The sequence below is a fragment of the Mercenaria mercenaria genome, chromosome 9 (assembly GCF_021730395.1).
Source record: "Mercenaria mercenaria strain notata chromosome 9, MADL_Memer_1, whole genome shotgun sequence".
Taxonomy (NCBI): domain Eukaryota; kingdom Metazoa; phylum Mollusca; class Bivalvia; order Venerida; family Veneridae; genus Mercenaria; species Mercenaria mercenaria.
Window position 1 is genome coordinate 31,739,189 of NC_069369.1, and position 18,436 is coordinate 31,757,624.

General features: G+C 45.5%; 1 protein-coding gene, 1 long non-coding RNA gene, 7 other non-coding genes and 3 pseudogenes across 9 annotated transcripts in view; 1 reads left to right on the forward strand and 11 right to left on the reverse strand.

Moving 5' to 3' along the window:
• Nucleotides 1-146: 146 nt before the first annotated feature.
• LOC123546852 (uncharacterized) lies at nt 147-7,340 on the reverse strand. Its single transcript, XR_008372376.1, has 3 exons — nt 7,182-7,340; nt 5,617-5,773; nt 147-298 (listed from the first exon to the last, which is right to left on the reverse strand). It is a non-coding gene; the product is annotated as an uncharacterized LOC123546852 (long non-coding RNA).
• On the reverse strand, nt 730-848 carry LOC123541601 (5S ribosomal RNA). The gene has a single exon (XR_006684613.2). It is a non-coding gene; the product is annotated as a 5S ribosomal RNA (ribosomal RNA).
• LOC123548178 (U1 spliceosomal RNA) lies at nt 1,262-1,425 on the reverse strand. Its single transcript, XR_006685841.1, has one exon. It is a non-coding gene; the product is annotated as a U1 spliceosomal RNA (small nuclear RNA).
• Nucleotides 4,645-4,757, reverse strand: LOC128559714 (5S ribosomal RNA; annotated as a pseudogene).
• Nucleotides 5,156-5,319, reverse strand: LOC128559716 (U1 spliceosomal RNA). Its single transcript, XR_008372550.1, has one exon. It is a non-coding gene; the product is annotated as a U1 spliceosomal RNA (small nuclear RNA).
• Nucleotides 6,196-6,310, reverse strand: LOC123548188 (5S ribosomal RNA; annotated as a pseudogene).
• On the reverse strand, nt 6,720-6,883 carry LOC128559715 (U1 spliceosomal RNA). The gene has a single exon (XR_008372549.1). It is a non-coding gene; the product is annotated as a U1 spliceosomal RNA (small nuclear RNA).
• Nucleotides 7,341-7,765: 425 nt separating the features above from the next.
• Nucleotides 7,766-7,880, reverse strand: LOC123548172 (5S ribosomal RNA; annotated as a pseudogene).
• A 410-nt stretch (nt 7,881-8,290) lies between these two features.
• Nucleotides 8,291-8,453, reverse strand: LOC123548180 (U1 spliceosomal RNA). Its single transcript, XR_006685843.2, has one exon. It is a non-coding gene; the product is annotated as a U1 spliceosomal RNA (small nuclear RNA).
• Nucleotides 8,454-9,341: 888 nt separating this feature from the next.
• Nucleotides 9,342-9,460, reverse strand: LOC123548189 (5S ribosomal RNA). Its single transcript, XR_006685850.1, has one exon. It is a non-coding gene; the product is annotated as a 5S ribosomal RNA (ribosomal RNA).
• A 413-nt stretch (nt 9,461-9,873) lies between these two features.
• Nucleotides 9,874-10,034, reverse strand: LOC128559718 (U1 spliceosomal RNA). Its single transcript, XR_008372552.1, has one exon. It is a non-coding gene; the product is annotated as a U1 spliceosomal RNA (small nuclear RNA).
• A 5,303-nt stretch (nt 10,035-15,337) lies between these two features.
• LOC123546853 (26S proteasome non-ATPase regulatory subunit 4-like) overlaps nt 15,338-18,436 on the forward strand; it is a 29,537-nt gene continuing 26,438 nt past the window's right edge. Inside the window, 1 exon segment of the mRNA XM_053550492.1 lies at nt 15,338-15,493. Within this exon segment, the coding sequence (XP_053406467.1) occupies nt 15,338-15,493 (156 nt within the window).

Sequence of the window (18,436 nt, forward strand, 5' to 3'; positions counted from 1 at the left end):
TAAACCCGCCAGAACGCGGATTCGGGCACATTTCCGCGGTGGGGCTGGTGACCGACGTACAGAAAACGTATTCCCATAAAATATGTGCGTCTTACACATCTTCATTCACTTGAAATCGAGTAAAAAATCAAAGTTTCCTACCTATATCCTTCATATTCGGCTTCCCGCGTCGGATACAGCGTCAGTTACCATGGGGCTGGAGACAATGGTGTGACGTCATTTCCGGGATTCGCTAACTTCAGTTCGAAGTTCGAGCCCGGACCGGCGACACCGTCCTGCGCAAACACCCGTCCTGCCCCTGTAATGTGCAGAAAATCAAAAGTACGGGTGGGAATAGCTACCTGGGGGGTGTCGGCTCGCTACACATACGTTGGAATAATGTTTACATCTAAAAAGAAAAAAAAAAATCAGTACGTTTACGCTGTACCGTGTCCGGTTAATAGAGAACATGTATAATAAAATTCAAAACTCCGCTTCCATATTGAAGCTCTCTCGCCGCTGTCTACTGTCAAAAAAGGGGTGCTTACCAAAAAGATACTGACTAAATGGCGAGCAGTGCAGATCTTGATCGGACTGCACGGATGTGCAGGCTGATCATGATCTACACTGCTCGCATAGGCAGAATCACTTGCCGCCAGCAGGCTAAAGGCTGATTAAGCCATTATATCTATGAGAAAAAGGAGCAATTCTAAATAAAAACAGTAAAAATGTCTTTGAAAAAAAAATAAAAGTCTACGGCACCCGGTATTCCCAGGCGGTCACCCATCCAAGTACTAACCGGGCTCGACGTTGCTTAACTTCGGTGATCGGACGAGAACCGGTGTTTTCAACGTGATATGGCCGTAGACATTTGATGTACTCTTTCAACGCCTTATATACAAAAACAAGCTCACCAAGGGACATAACTGCTACTTCGCTTCCTGTTCCTTTTACTTTTTCTTTTTTTCATTTACCAAAATTAATACGCGAACAATGCTACACACATTGAAATTCATTTTCTTATTTTCTCCATTCTATTATTTTGCATGCGTATTTATTTCTTTCTCGTTTATCCATGCGCACACCCCCGCCGCCAGCCACCACTTCACCGCCCCAGCCCTTCCTGATCCCCATCAACAGCCGCCCGACAGTGATGTGGCACACTGGCATATGCCAAGGCACTCTGAGAAACACACTCCGGTTCAGGTTCGAGCCTGTCACACAGATCGTGCACAGTACATCATCTGCTAACATTGAACATGTATAACTATAATTTTTAAGACAGGGGTTAGCGCGAACGCAGACCCCCACACTAATAAATTGCGTACCCGAGTTACCCACATTAGGGGTAATCGCAGGCTTCAGCCCAACCGAAGTGCAATGGAAGGGCCTCTTCCTGGAGGCACCGCCTGGTTGATCACGGTGGCCTCTGTACCAGGTAAGTATGCTTGACTTGTGCAGCATGACGGCTTAAGTACAACCGACCAATAAACATTCCGGCGGTGACTGATCACACAGGTCCACTCCGAACGCCCGACCCGGCTACGCGTACAGCACTCAGCTACTTACAAGGGTCCGCCATTGACAGCAGTAAATCCGCTTTTAAACCCGCCAGAACGCGGATTCGGGCACATTTCCGCGGTGGGGCTGGTGACCGACGTACGGAAAACGTATTCCCATAAAATATGTAAAAAAAAAATCATAGTTACGCTGTACGTTCCGGTTAATAGAAACAGTTAATAAAATTCAAACCCGCTTCAATTGATCTCCCCGCTGTCTAGTCAAAAAAGGGGTGCTTACCAAAAGATATGACTAATGGCGAGAGTGAGTCGACGATGCCGGATGTGCAGCTGATCATGTCTACACGCCGCATAGGCAGAATACTTGCCGCCAGCAGGCTAAGGCTGATTAGCCATAATCATGAAAAAGGAGCATTCAAATAAAACAGAAAAATGTTTGAAAAAAAATAAAGTCTACGGACCGGTATCCCGGCGTCACCCACCAAGTATAACGGGCTCGACGTTGCTTAACTTCGTGATCGACGAGAACGGTGTTTCACGTGTAGGCGTAGACATTGATGTACCTTCAACCCTATACAAAAACAAGCTCACCAAGGAATACTGTACTTCGCTTCCTGTTCCTTTCTTTTTCTTTTCATTTACCAAAATATACGCGAACAGTACACCATTGAATCATTCTTATTTTCCATCTTTATTTGCATCGTATTATTTCTTTCTCGTTTATCCATGCGCACACCCGCCGCCACCACACTCACCGCCCCAGCCTTCTGATCCCATCAACAGCGCCGACAGGAGGCACACTGCATATGCCAAGCACTCTGAAACACACTCCGGTTCAGTTCGAGCTGTACACAATCGTGCACATACATCATCTGCTACATTAACATGTAAATATAATTTTAAGACAGGGTTAGCGCGAACGCAGACCCCACCAATAAATTGCGTACGAGTACCACATTAGGTAATCGAGGCTTAGCCAACGAAGTGCATGGAAGGCCTCTTCCTGAGCACGCCTGGTGATCACGGTGGCCTCGTCCAGTAATGCTTGATTGGCACAGACCTAAGTACAACCGACAAACTTCCGGCGGTGAGATCACACAGTCACTCGACGCCGACCGGCACGCGTCAGCACTCAGCTACTACAAGGTCCGCCATTGACAGCGTAAATCCGCTTTTAACCGCAGAACGCGATTCGGGCACATTTCCGCGTGGGCTGTGACCGATAGAAGTTTCCTAAATATTCTCTTAACATCTATTCACTTGAAATCGAGTAAAACAAAGTTTCTACTATATCCTCATATTCGCTTCCGCGTCGGATAAGCGTCATACCATGGGTGGAGACAAGGTGTGACGTCATTTCGGGATCCTACTTCTTGAGTTCGAGCCCGGACGGCGACACTCCTCGCAAACCGCTCCCTGAATGTGCGAAAATCAAAATAGGGGGAATGCTACCTGGGGTTCGCTCTACACTAGTTGAATAATGTTTATCTAAAAAAAAAAAATCATACTTTACCTGTACGGTCGTTAATAGGAACAGTATAAAAATCAAAACTCGCTTCATATTGAACTCTCTCGCCGCTGTCTACTGTCAAAAGGGAAAAAGATACGACTAAATGGCGAGCAGGCGACTTGCGACTGCACGATTGCAGCTGATCTTTACACTGCTCGCAAGCAGAATCACTTGCGCCAGCGGCTAAGGTAAGCATTATATTATGAGAAAAGGAGCAATTCTAATAAAAACAGTAAATTCTGAAAAAAAAAAAAGTCTACGGCACCGGATTCCCAGGCGTCACCATCAATACTAACGGCTCGCGTTGCTACTTCGGTGATCGACGAGAACGTGTTTTAACTGTATGGCGTAGATTTGATGTACCTTTCAAGCCTATATACAAAACAGCTCACAAGGACTACTGTACTTCGCTCCGTTCCTTTTCTTTTCTTTTTTTCATTTACCAAAATTATACGCGAACATGCTACAACATTGAAATCATTTCTTATTTCTCATTCTATATTTGCATGCGTATTATTTCTTCTCGTTTACCATGCGCACACCCCGCCGCCAGCCACACTTCACCGCCCCCCCTCTGATCCCACAACAGCCGCCGACAGTGATGTGCACACTGGTATCAAGCACTGAGAAACACACTCCGGTTCAGGTCGAGCTGTCACACAATCGTGCCAGTACATCATCTGTACATGACAGTATAATAAATTTTTAAGAAGGGTAGCGCGAACGCAGACCCCACACTATAAATTGCGTACCCAGTCCCACATTGGGGTAATCGCAGGCTTCACCAACCGAAGTGCAATGGAAGGGCCTCTCTGGAGGCACCGCCGTTGATCACGGTGGCTCTGTACAGGTAAAGCTTGACTTGGCACATGACGCTTAAGTAAACCGAATAACTTCCGGCGGTGACTGTCACACAGGTCCACTCGAACGCCACCCGGTACGTACAGCACTCAGCTATTACAAGGTCGCCATTGAGCGTAATCGCTTTTAAACCCCAGAACGCGATTCGGGCACATTTCCGCGGTGGGTGGTGACCCTACAAAACGTATTCCATAAAATTGTGTCTTACACATCTCATTACTGAATCGAGTAAAAAAAACAAAGTTCTACTATATCTTCATATCGTCCGCGTCGATACGCGTCATTACCATGGGGCTGAGACATGGTGTACGTCATTTCCGGATCGCTATTCGTTCGAGTCGAGCCGGACCGCGACACCGTCTGGCAAACACCGTCCTGCCCCTGTATGTGCAGAAAATCAAAATAGGTGGAATAGCTACCTGGGGGTGTCGCTCGCACCATAGTTGGATAATGTTACATCAAAAAAAAAAAAAAAATCGTGTTACGCTGTACCGTTCGTTAATAGGAACATGTATATAAATTAAATCCGCTTCAGAACTCTCTCGCCGCTGTCTACTGTCAAAAAAGGGGTGCTTACCAAAAAGATACTGACTAAATGGCGAGCAGTGCAGATCTTGATCGGACTGCACGGATGTGCAGGCTGATCATGGTCTACACTGCTCGCATAGGCAGAATCACTTGCCGCCAGCAGGCTAAAGGCTGATTAGCCATTATATCTATGAGAAAAGGAGCAATTCTAATAAAAACAGTAAAAATGTCTTGAAAAAAAAAAAAAGTCTACGGCACCCGTATTCCCAGCGGTCACCCATCAAGTACTAACCGGGCTCGACGTGCTTAACTTCGGTGATCGGACGAGACCGGTGTTTTCAACGTGATATGGCGTAGACATTTGAGTACTCTTTCAACGCCTTATATACAAAAACAAGCTCACAAGGGACATAACTGCTACTTCGTTCCTGTTCTTTTCTTTTTCTTTTTTTCATTCCAAATATATACGCGAACATGTACACACATTGAAATCATTTTCTATTTTCTCTTTCATTATTTTGCATGCGTATTATTTCTTTCTCGTTTATCCATGCGCACCCCCCCGCCGCCAGCCACCACTTCACCGCCCCAGCCCTTCCTGATCCCCATCAACAGCCGCCCGACAGTGATGTGGCACACTGGCATATGCCAAGGCACTCTGAGAAACACACTCCGGTTCAGGTTCGAGCCTGTCACACAGATCGTGCACAGTACATCATCTGCTAACATTGAACATGTATAACTATAATTTTTAAGACAGGGGTTAGCGCGAACGCAGACCCCCACACTAATAAATTGCGTACCCGAGTCACCCACATTAGGGGTAATCGCAGGCTTCAGCCCAACCGAAGTGCAATGGAAGGGCCTCTTCCTGGAGGCACCGCCTGGTTGATCACGGTGGCCTCTGTACCAGGTAAGTATGCTTGACTTGTGCAGCATGACGGCTTAAGTACAACCGACCAATAAACATTCCGGCGGTGACTGATCACACAGGTCCACTCCGAACGCCCGACCCGGCTACGCGTACAGCACTCAGCTACTTACAAAGGTCCGCCATTGACAGCTGTAAATCCGCTTTAAACCCGCCAGAACGCGGATCCGGGCACATTTCCGCGGCGGGGCTGGTGACCGACGTACGGAAAACGTATTCCCATAAAATATGTGCGTCTTACACATCTTCATTCACTTGAAATCGAGTAAAAAATCAAAGTTTCCTACCTATATCCTTCATATTCGGCTTCCCGCGTCGGATACAGCGTCAGTTACCATGGGGCTGGAGACAATGGTGTGACGTCATTTCCGGGATTCGCTAACTTCAGTTCGAAGTTCGAGCCCGGACCGGCGACACCGTCCTGCGCAAACACCCGTCCTGCCCCTGTAATGTGCAGAAAATCAAAAGTACGGGTGGGAATAGCTACCTGGGGGGTGTCGGCTCGCTACACATACGTTGGAATAATGTTTACATCTAAAAAGAAAAAAAAAAATCAGTACGTTTACGCTGTACCGTGTCCGGTTAATAGAGAACATGTATAATAAAATTCAAAACTCCGCTTCCATATTGAAACTCTCTCGCCGCTGTCTACTGTCAAAAAAGGGTGCTTACCAAAAAGATACTGACTAAATGGCGAGCAGTGCAGATCTGATCGGACTGCCGGATGTGCAGCTGATCAGTCTACACTGCTCGCATAGCGAATCACTTGCCGCCAGCAGGCTAAAGGCTGATTAGGCCATTATATCTATGAGAAAAAGGAGCAATTCTAAATAAAAACAGTAAAAATGTCTTTGAAAAAAAATAAAAGTCTACGGCACCCGGTATTCCCGGCGGTCACCCATCCAAGTACTACCGGGCTCGACGTTGCTTAACTTCGTGATCGGACGAGAACCGGGTTTTCAACGTGATATGGCCGTAGACTTTGATGTACTCTTTCAACGCCTTATATACAAAACAAGCTCACCAAGGGACAAACTGCTACTTCGCTTCCTGTTCCTTTTCTTTTTCTTTTTTTCATTTACCAAAATTAATACGCGAACAATGCTACACACATTGAAATTCATTTTCTTATTTTCTCCATTCTATTATTTTGCATGCGTATTTATTTCTTTCTCGTTTATCCATGCGCACACCCCCGCCGCCAGCCACCACTTCACCGCCCCAGCCCTTCCTGATCCCCATCAACAGCCGCCCGACAGTGATGTGGCACACTGGCATATGCCAAGGCACTCTGAGAAACACACTCCGGTTCAGGTTCGAGCCTGTCACACAGATCGTGCACAGTACATCATCTGCTAACATTGAACATGTATAACTATAATTTTTAAGACAGGGGTTAGCGCGAACGCAGACCCCCACACTAATAAATTGCGTACCCGAGTTACCCACATTAGGGGTAATCGCAGGCTTCAGCCCAACCGAAGTGCAATGGAAGGGCCTCTTCCTGGAGGCACCGCCTGGTTGATCACGGTGGCCTCTGTACCAGGTAAGTATGCTTGACTTGTGCAGCATGACGGCTTAAGTACAACCGACTAATAAACATTCCGGCGGTGACTGATCACACAGGTCCACTCGGAACGCCCGACCCGGCTACGCGTACAGCACTCAGCTACTTACAAAGGTCCGCCATTGACAGCTGTAAATCCGCTTTTAAACCCGCCAGAACGCGGATTCGGGCACATTTCCGCGGTGGGGCTGGTGACCGACGTACAGAAAACGTATTCCCATAAAATATGTGCGTCTTACACATCTTCATTCACTTGAAATCGAGTAAAAAATCAAAGTTTCCTACCTATATCCTTCATATTCGGCTTCCCGCGTCGGATACAGCGTCAGTTACCATGGGGCTGGAGACAATGGTGTGACGTCATTTCCGGGATTCGCTAACTTCAGTTCGAAGTTCGAGCCCGGACCGGCGACACCGTCCTGCGCAAACGCCCGTCCTGCCCCTGAAATGTGCAGAAAATCAAAATAGGGTGGAATAGCTACCTTGGGGTGTCGGCTCGCTACACATAACGTTGGAATAATGTTTACATCTAAAAAGAAAAAAAAAATCAGTACGTTTACGCTGTACCGTGTCCGGTTAATAGAGAACATGTATGATAAAATTCAAACTCCGCTTCCATATTGAAGCTCTCTCGCCGCTGTCTACTGTCAAAAAAGGGGTGCTTACCAAAAAGATACTGACTAAATGGCGAGCAGTGCAGATCTTGATCGGACTGCACGGATGTGCAGGCTGATCATGGTCTACACTGCTCGCATAGGCAGAATCACTTGCCGCCAGCAGGCTAAAGGCTGATTAGGCCATTATATCTATGAGAAAAAGGAGCAATTCTAAATAAAATACAGTAAAAATGTCTTTGAAAAAAAAATAAAAGTCTACGGCAACCCGGTATTCCCAGGCGGCACCCTCCAAGTACTACCGGCTCGACGTTGCTTAACTTCGGATCGGACGAGAACCGGTGTTTTCCAACGTGATATGGCCGTAGACATTTGATGTACTCTTTCAACGCCTTATATACAAAAACAAGCTCACCAAGGGACATAACTGCTACTTCGCTTCCTGTTCCTTTTCTTTTTCTTTTTTTCATTTACCAAAATTAATACGCGAACAATGCTACACACATTGAAACTCATTTTCTTATTTTCTTCATTCTATTATTTTGCATGCGTATTATTTCTTTCCTCGTTTATCCATGCGCACACCCCCGCCGCCAGCACCACTTCACCGCCCCGGGCCCTTCCTGATCCCCATCAACAGCCGCCCGAACGGATGATGTGGCACACTGGCATATGCCAAGGCACTGAGTAAACACACTTCCGGTTCAGGTTCGAGCCTGTCCACAAATCGTGCACAGTACATAATCTGCTAACATTGAACATGTATAACTAAATTTTTAGACAGGGTAGCGCGAACGCAGACCCCCACACTAATAAATTGCGTACCCGAGTCACCCACATTAGGGGTAATCGCAGGCTTCAGCCCAACCGAAGTGCAATGGAAGGGCCTCTTCCTGGAGGCACCGCCTGGTTGATCACGGTGGCCTCTGTACCAGGTAAGTATGCTTGACTTGTGCAGCATGACGGCTTAAGTACAACCGACTAATAAACATTCCGGCGGTGACTGATCACACAGGTCCACTCGGAACGCCCGACCCGGCTACGCGTACAGCACTCAGCTACTTACAAAGGTCCGCCATTGACAGCTGTAAATCCGCTTTTAAACCCGCCAGAACGCGGATTCGGGCACATTTCCGCGGTGGGGCTGGTGACCGACGTACAGAAAACGTATTCCCATAAAATATGTGCGTCTTACACATCTTCATTCACTTGAAATCGATACAAAACTCAAAGTTTCCTACCTATATCCTTCAATTCGGCTTCCCGCGTCGGATACACCGCGTCATTACCATGGGGGCCTGGAGACAATGGTGTGAGCGTCATTTCCGGGATATCGCTAACTCAGTTCGAAGTTCGAGCCCGGACCGGCGACACCGTCCTGCGCAAACACCCGTCCTGCCCCTGTAATGTGCAGAAAATCAAAAGTACGGGTGGGAATAGCTACCTGGGGGGTGTCGGCTCGCTACACATACGTTGGAATAATGTTTACATCTAAAAAGAAAAAAAAAATCAGTACGTTTACGCTGTACCGTGTCCGGTTAATAGAGAACATGTATAATAAAATTCAAAACTCCGCTTCCATATTGAAGCTCTCTCGCCGCTGTCTACTGTCAAAAAAGGGGTGCTTACCAAAAAGATACTGACTAAATGGCGAGCAGTGCAGATCTTGATCGGACTGCACGGATGTGCAGGCTGATCATGGTCTACACTGCTCGCATAGGCAGAATCACTTGCCGCCAGCAGGCTAAAGGCTGATTAGGCCATTATATCTATGAGAAAAAGGAGCAATTCTAAATAAAAACAGTAAAAATGTCTTTGAAAAAAAAATAAAAGTCTACGGCACCCGGTATTCCCAGGCGGTCACCCATCCAAGTACTAACCGGGCTCGACGTTGCTTAACTTCGGTGATCGGACGAGAACCGGTGTTTTCAACGTGATATGGCCGTAGACATTTGATGTACTCTTTCAACGCCTTATATACAAAAACAAGCTCACCAAGGGACATAACTGCTACTTCGCTTCCTGTTCCTTTTACTTTTTCTTTTTTTCATTTACCAAAATTAATACGCGAACAATGCTACACACATTGAAATTCATTTTCTTATTTTCTCCATTCTATTATTTTGCATGCGTATTTATTTCTTTCTCGTTTATCCATGCGCACACCCCCGCCGCCAGCCACCACTTCACCGCCCCAGCCCTTCCTGATCCCCATCAACAGCCGCCCGACAGTGATGTGGCACACTGGCATATGCCAAGGCACTCTGAGAAACACACTCCGGTTCAGGTTCGAGCCTGTCACACAAATCGTGCACAGTACATCATCTGCTAACATTGAACATGTATAACTATAATTTTTAAGACAGGGGTTAGCGCGAACGCAGACCCCCACACTAATAAATTGCGTACCCGAGTCACCCACATTAGGGGTAATCGCAGCCTTCAGCCCAACCGAATTCAATGGAAGGGCCTCTTCCTGGAGGCACCGCCTGGTTGATCACGGTGGCCTCTGTCCAGGTAGTATGCTTTGACTTGTGCACATGACGGCTTTAAGTACAACCGCACAATAAACCATTCCGGCGGTGACTGATCACACAGGTCCACTCGGAACGCCCGACCCGGCTACGCGTACAGCACTCAGCTACTTACAAGGTCCGCCATTGCACACTTAAATCCGCTTTTAAACCCGCCAGAATCGCGGATTCGGGCACATTTCCGCGGGGGGGCTGGTGACCGACGTACGAAAACGTATTCCCATAAAATATGTGCGTCTCACATTTCATTCACTTAACGAGTAAAAAACAAAGTTCCTACCTATCCTTCATATCGTCCCTCGGACAGGTAAGTTACATGCTGGGACATGTGTGACTATTTCCGGGATCCAACTCATTCAAATTCGCCCGGACTGCACATCCTCCGCAAAACCCCGCCGCCCGTAATGTCAAAGTCACATTGGGGATAACCCTTGGGGGTGACGGTCGTACATATTGGGAGTTGACTAACAGAAAAAAATCGTACGTTACTGTACGGTCTTACACGACTTATATAAATTAAATCCGCTTCATATTGAACTTCCCGCTTACTGTCAAAAGGTGCTTACCAAAGTGCTATGGCGAGCAGTGCAGATTGACGGATCAGGATTCACTATCAGTCACTGTACGCTACAAAATCATTGCCGCCACCTCTAAGGCTGATTAGCTTATATTATGGAAGGGATCAATAAAACGTGAAATGTCTTTGAAAAAAATAAAGTCTAGCACCGGTATTCCCAACGTCAACCACCAAGTACTCCCGGCACGTTGAACTTTCTTAAATTATCGGACCGTGACGTGTTTTCAACTGGTGCGTGCTTGAAAAATTTAACCTAAAAAAAAAATACAGGGACTTACGCTACTTCGCTTCTGTTCTTTATTCTTTTCATTTACAATTCTCCGCAACACTGCTACACAGTGAAATATTTGCTTATTTTCCATAGATATTGAAATTATTATTCAGTTTATCATGGCACACCCACGCCAGCCCACTATCCCGCCGCGCACCATCCCATCAACGCTCGACAAGTGGCATCACTGGCATATGCAGAACATTTGAAAAAATCCGTTAAATTGAGCCTCCCAATCCTAAGTACACATCATGCTACATGGAACATTCTAATTCGTTCGACAGGGTTTTTCTCGAACGTAGCCACATAATAAATACGTACCCGAGTTACACATTAGGGGTACTTGAGCTTACACCCAATTGACGTCAATTGTAGCTTTTCCTGGAGGCACCGCCTGCTATCACGTTCACTGTCAGCATATATCTACTGTGCGCATGACGTTAAGTCACCATAACATTCGCGTGCGACACACAGGTCCCCTCGGACCCCGACCCGCACGCGACCAGCACTCAGCATTCAAAGGCCGCATTGAACTTAAATCCTTTAGGTTGCCAGAACGCGGATCGCAATTCCGCGGTGGGCTGACCACTGGAAACGTCTTCCTTAAAAATGTGCGCTACAACTCATACTTAACGGTAGCATCAAATCCCTCTAGACCCTATATTCGCTTCCCGGTAGATACGCTCATGTACCAGGGCTGGAGGACAACCGGTGCTGACGTATTTCCGGGGTTTCGCTAACTTCCAGTCGAAGTTCGAGCCCGGACGGCGACACCGTCCTGGCAACCCGTCCTCTCCTTGGTAAACATCAAAAGTCGGGAGATAGTACCTGGGGGGGTCGGCCGTACACAAACGTGTAAGTTTCCATTAAAAAAAAATTTCAACGTTTAGCTGTTGACCGTGCGGTAAAAGCAATTTCATAAATATTCAAAAACTTCCTTCCATATAAAACTCTCTCCCTGCTACGTTAAATGGGTGCTACGAATAAAGTCAGTAATGGAGCGTCCCGGGCTTGACGACTGCCGGATGCAGGCGGTCATGTCCCACTGCGATGGCAGAATCACTTCGGGCAGCTAAAGGCGATTAGCCATTAAACTATGTGGAATAAGTAAGCAATTCTAAATAAAAAAGTATAGTTGTCTTCGTAAAAAAAAAAAAGATCTAAGACCCGGTATTCCCAGCGTCACCTATAAGTTAACCGGGCCGTCTTGCATAAACTTCGGGTCGTACAAACGTGCTTTAACGGATATGGCCGAGACAATTTGATGTCCTGCAAGCCTCTATACAAAGCAGCTCACAAGGACATCAATCACTTCGCATGTCCTGTATTACTTTTTGCTTTTTTTCATCCAAAAAGGTAAAGCAAAATCTACAAAATTGATTAATTTTCTATATTCTACATCTATATTTTCCAGGGATATTCCTACCTTATCCTGCGCACACCCGCCGCCGCACCACTTCGGACCGCCAGCCTTCTATCGCATCAAGCCGTCCCGACATTGTGCCTTTGGACATATCAAAGACAGAAACAACTCCTCCAGGTTCGATGCCTTTCCTTTCTTTCCATTTCCATATCTGTAACATTGAACATTAAATAAATTTTTAACAGGTTTATCTTACCATCTCCCACATTAGATTACATTCTGTACCGTTTACCCCATGGGCAACCCCCGCCGCCACCACCATTCCCGCCCGGAAGGCCTCTTCCTGGCCCCAGGTTGCACGTGGCCTTGACCAGGAGTGAATGCTGACTTGGCAGCATGGCTTAATTCACCGACTAATACATTCGTACGTGAATGATACATAATTCATCGGGTACCCGAACCGACGCGACACATAAATACTACAAAGGTCCCCATTAAGGTAATCGCGGCTTTACACCCAAAACGGAATGGGCCCTTCCGGGTGGGCGGGCCGAGTACAGAGCCCGTATTCCATAAAATTGTGATTTGCAATGATGTTCTTGAAACCGAACAATAAACAACGGCGGTGACTGATCACCGTCACTCGAGCTCCGCCCGCGACTACAGCGCAGTTACTTAAAGGGCCGCAGACAAGGTAACCGTCTTTTAAACCGACCGAACTGATTCGGAATTCGGCCCGGGCGCGGTGACACCGTCACGCAAACACCTTCCCCTTAATGTGCAAACATCAAATACGATGTGAAAAATCAAAGTTGGGCATATCCTTCTTTCGCATTCCGTTCGATACTGTTTACATCAACAGAACAGAAAATGGGTAGTTTATCTGTACCGTGTCGCTTAATAAGTTCGTATAAGTCGAGCACCGTCCGGCAACCGACCGCCGAACCTTCTACGTCTAAGGGGGAACTTCAAAAAGTTGGAAATGCGGAGTGGCTGTACGACTACGATGTAGCTGATCATGTAAAAGAAAATAGCTAGATTCACTTGCCGTTACAGGTTAAAGGACTGTTAAGCCATTATATTGAAAAAGGGCATTCAAATAAAACGTAAAATGTCTTAAAAAAAAAGGGAGGCACCAGTAATTCCAGGCGCACCATGCAGTACTAACGGCTCGACGTGCTTAACGGTATCGCAACCGTTCAAGGATGCTAACCATTATAATCTTTAAAGCCTATATCTAAAAAAAAGTCACAAGATCATAATAACTTCGCTTCTTTACATACTTTGCTTTGCTTTCCCAGATTATCGCGAACAAGTCAACTGAAATTCATTTTTATTTCTCTTCATTATTTGTTCCGTATGTTCTTTCTCTTTTCCATGCTCACCCTCTACACACTTACCCAAGCCCTTCTGATCCATTCAACTTCCCCTTCTATTTTGTGTCACTTGCAATATCTAGACTTGCGAACACACTCCGTTTCAGTTCCCCGTCACCATCTGCCCGTACATCATCTGCTAACTTGAACATGTCACACTTCTTTCAAGCAGTGTGCCCGCACGCAGCCCCTAAAAACTTGCGTCCCCGGGTTACCACATTGGCGTAAGCCAGGCTCAGCAACCAATTGCAATGGAAGAGCCTTCCTGGAGGCACGCTGGTACACGTGCCCATAACAGTAATGCTAATTTAGCAGCATACGGCTTAAGTCAACCCCAAAAAATTCCGGGTACGATCACACAGTGGTCCGGAGCCCGACCGGTAGCAGCACCGCTACTTAAAGGCCGCCGTTGACAGCGTACATCCGCTTTTAAACCCGCCGAACCGGATTCGGGCACATTCAGCGGTGGGGCTGGTGCCGCGTACAGAAACATTCCCAACTAGTTCGCCCACACCTCATTCACTTGAATCGAGTAAAACATCAAAGTTTCACCTATCTCCTCATATTCGGGCTCGGATACAGCTCCAGTAACCGGGGCTGGAACAATGGGTGGGCGTTCCGGTTCGGAAGCTGTTCGAATTCAGTCCGGGACGGCACACGTCCTGCGCAAACACACGTCCTGCCCCGTAATGTGCCAAAAACAATTCCTGCTGGGAAAGCTACCTGAGCAGGTGTCGGCTCGCTTCCTAGTCGGAAATGTTTACATCTAAAAAAAAAAAAATCGTACGTTTACGCTGTACCGTGTCCGGTTAATAGAGAACATGTATAATAAAATTCAAACTCCGCTTCCATATTGAACTCTCTCGCCGCTGTCTACTGTCAAAAAAGGGTGCAAGTACCGGAAAAGACTGACTAGATGGGAGAGTGCAGATCTTGATCGACTACACGGATGTGCGGCTGTATCTGTCTCCACGCTCGCATAGCAGAATCACTTACCCAGAGGCTAAAGGCTGATTGCCATTAATCTATGAGAAAAAGGGCAATAAATAAAAACTAGTAAAATGTCCTTTGAAAAAAACTAAAGTCTACGGCCCAGATTCCAGGCGGTCACCCATCAAGTAAACCGGCTCGACGTGCTTAACGGTGACGGACGAGATACCGGTTTTCAACCTATAAGCCGTAGACATTTGATGTACCTTTCACGCCTTAATATAAAAACAAGCTCACCAAGGGACATAACTGCTACTGCTCTGTCCTTTTACTTTTTCTTTTTTCTTACCAAATTAATACGCGACAATGCTACACACATTGAAATTCATTTTCTTTTTCCCTCATTCTATTATTTCGCGTATATTCTTCTCGTTTATCCTGCGCTCACCCTCCAGCCACCACTTCACGCCCAGCCCTTCTGATCCATCAACACCGCCGACAGTGATGTGGCCACACTGCTATGCCAGCTCTCTGAAACAACTCCGGTTCAGGTTGAGCCGTACCAATCGTGCCCCTACATCATCTGCTAACATTGAACATGTTACTATAATTTTTAAGACAGGGTAAGCGCGAACCAGACCCCCCACAAATTTAAATTGCGTACCCGGTCACCCCATTAGGGTTAATCCAGGTCAGCCAACCGAATGTGCAATGGAAGGGCCTCCTGAGGACCGCCTGGTTGATCCGGTGCCTCTGTACAGGTATGGCTTTCCAGAATGCTAAGTACAAGCCACCTATCATCCGGCGGTGATACTCCTCTGGAACAGCCGACCGTGACGGTCAGCACTCAGCTACTTACAAAGGTCCGCATTGACAGATGTAAATCCGCTTTAACCCCAGAACGCGATCGGGCACTTTCCGGTGGCTTGACCGTAACAGAAACGTATTCCCAAAAAATGTGCGTCTTACATTTCATTCCTTGAATCGGAAACATCCATTTCTACCTATATCCTCTATTCGGCTTCGTCGGATACAGCGTTTCCATGGGGCTGAGACAATGGTGACGTCATTTCCGGGATTCGCTAACTTCATTCGGGTCGGCCGACCGGCGAACCGTCTCCAAACCGAACCCTGTAAGTGGGGATAAAAGTTCGGGGAAACTACCTGTGGTGTCCCTCAAAAACGGAATCAGTTACTCCTAAAAGTTAAAAAAAGTTTTTAATGACACCTATAGAACATTTATCAACTCCTTCCATATGGAAATCTTGGCTCAACTGTCAAACGGGGAACCAAAAGGACTGACAAAGGGGCAGTGCATTATCACTGACAAATTGCGGGGATCATTCTACAGCAGATCAGGCGACTTGCCAAGCTAAGTGATAAATCTAGAAAAGGAAATCTAAATAAAAAAAAAACTTTTAAAAAAAAAAAAAGTCCTAGGGCCCCCGGGATTCCCGGCGGTCACCCCCCCAATACTAACCGGGTGACGTTGCTTAATTTTGGGTGACGGAGAAACCGGGTTTTTCAACGTGATATGGCCGAGACATTTGTACTCTTTAAACGCCTTAATACAAAAACAAGCTCCCCAAACAAACTGTACTTCGTTCCTTTTCCTTTTCTTTTTTTTTTTTTCATTTAAAAAATTTAATACGCAACAATGCTACACACTTTTGAAATCATTTTCTTATTTTTTCATTCTATTTTTTGAGCGTATTTTTTTTTTTCTGTTATCCAGCGACACCCCCGCCCCCAGCCCCAAACTCACCGCCCCCCCCCTTCCCTGACCCCCCAAACCCCCCCCCGACAGTGATGGCACATGCAATGCCAAAGGCACTCGGAAAAACCCAACTCCGGTTCGGGTTCGACCCTGTCACCAAACGTGCACAGTACATCATCTGCAAACATTGAAAAGTATAACTAAAAATTTTTAAGACAGGGGTTAGCGCGAACGCGACCCCCACACTAATAAATTTCGTACCCGATACCCACATTAGGGGGAACGCAGGCTTTTCCCCCAACCCAAGGCAATGGAAGGGGCCCCTCCTGGAGGGACCGCCTGGTTGTCCGGGGCCTCGTACCAGGGGAATAGCTTTATATGTGCCAATTTTAACCTACCTATTTTTGTTTCTATAGGAAAAAACGAGTGAAAAATTATTTCAGGATCTAAATATAGGAGAATTTGGGCCCCAAAAAGACACCTTGTCGGGCCCGACCCATTAACGCAAAAAGACCTAAAAAATAATTATGTATATTTTTTAAACTTTGACCAACGAAAATAATTTGGGGAAAGGAAAGTGTTTCATAAACCCTTTAATTTTTCCCGCAAGTTTTAGCTGAAATTTGGTGAACGTTTATTTTGTTTTCTTCCGTTTAAAATAGGAAAATTTTTAAACCCGGGCCCTACACGGGGTAGGGAAAAACGATTCAAACACATATTTTTTACATAATAAAAAAATTTAAGAGACTCCCCGGTTCTTAAACATAAAAAACCAGTTTTAATATAATCCTCTAATGACTTTTTCTATTTTTTTTAAAAAACTCCCGGGCCCCAAAAACGAACTGCCAAAAAATGTAAAATTGCCCCCGCACTTTTGGGGAGAATTACCCGGGCTAAGTTTTCCCAAAGAAGTAAAAGATTTGTCTTATGCCTTTAATTGCCGACTATTTATTTTTTTAACTCTTTTTGGTTTTCCGCAAGAATGGCAAAATTTATTTATTTATTTACACATTTTGTGAAAGGTGTCTGTCCTGATTTTGGTGAAATAATGGTTTAGATAGAGTCTTTGTATTTATTTCACACCTATCTATTTTAACCAATTGGAAGTTTTTCTTTCTATCACGTGACAATAAGATAGAAACCAGTATTGTACTGTATGATTTAAAATGCGTTCGCAAGTTTTCTTAGTATCATCTGAAATCTACAATCCATAAACTCCATTTTTTTCATATTGGACTCCAGTCCCAAAAATCCATATTTTTTCATATTGGACGGGACAACTCTTCCGATTTCTTAAAGCATGTAAAGGAGACATTTGAAATTTCTTCCTTTGTGTATATATAGCGACAGCAGTAATTCTTTTTATCCCCCGCCGATGAAATCGGGAGGGGGGGTATTGAAATGGCGTTGTCCGTCCGTCAGTCCGTCAGTCCATGCGTCCGTCCGTCCGCAGCCATTTCTCAGTAACTATCAGGTAGAATTTCATAAAACTTGAAATAAACATGCACCAACATACTGTGATGATGTCCGTTAATTTTTTTTTTTGAATGGTCAATTTCCCTTAGGGTTATTGCCCTTGATTTAATGAAAAATCCACGTCTGCAGCCACTTCTCAGTAACAAGTTGGTAGAATTTCATGAAACTTGAAATAAATATGAACCAACATACTTCGATGATGTCTGTCTTTTTTTTTTTAATTGGTCAATTTGCCATAGAGTTATTGCCCTTAAATTATTTAAAAATCTACAGATTTGTACTTTGCAAACCAACCAATTGGTAGAATTTCATTAAACTTCTTCTTCCATTCTTTTTCATGAACATTTTTATAAGCATGTGAAGTTTTGTACCCACACCTGGTCACCACCTGGCCTTGGTCACACCCCCCCCCCGCCCCCCCAACACCAAAAAACAAAAAAAAGCATTCATTTTCTGTTAAAATGATTTTGACTAATGAAATTATTTGCTTCTTAGTAACATCCTTAAATTTTTGCCAGATAATTTTTTTTTTTGCCATTCCTCACCTCAAGCCCTTTCGGCGGGGGATACAAATTCATCGAATTTGCTTGTTAAAAACTGCGATTTAAACGAAACATGTAAATGTAAGCACTCAATTTCTTAGTTCGAACGTTTCCTATCCAATTATCATGGTTTCGGTTCA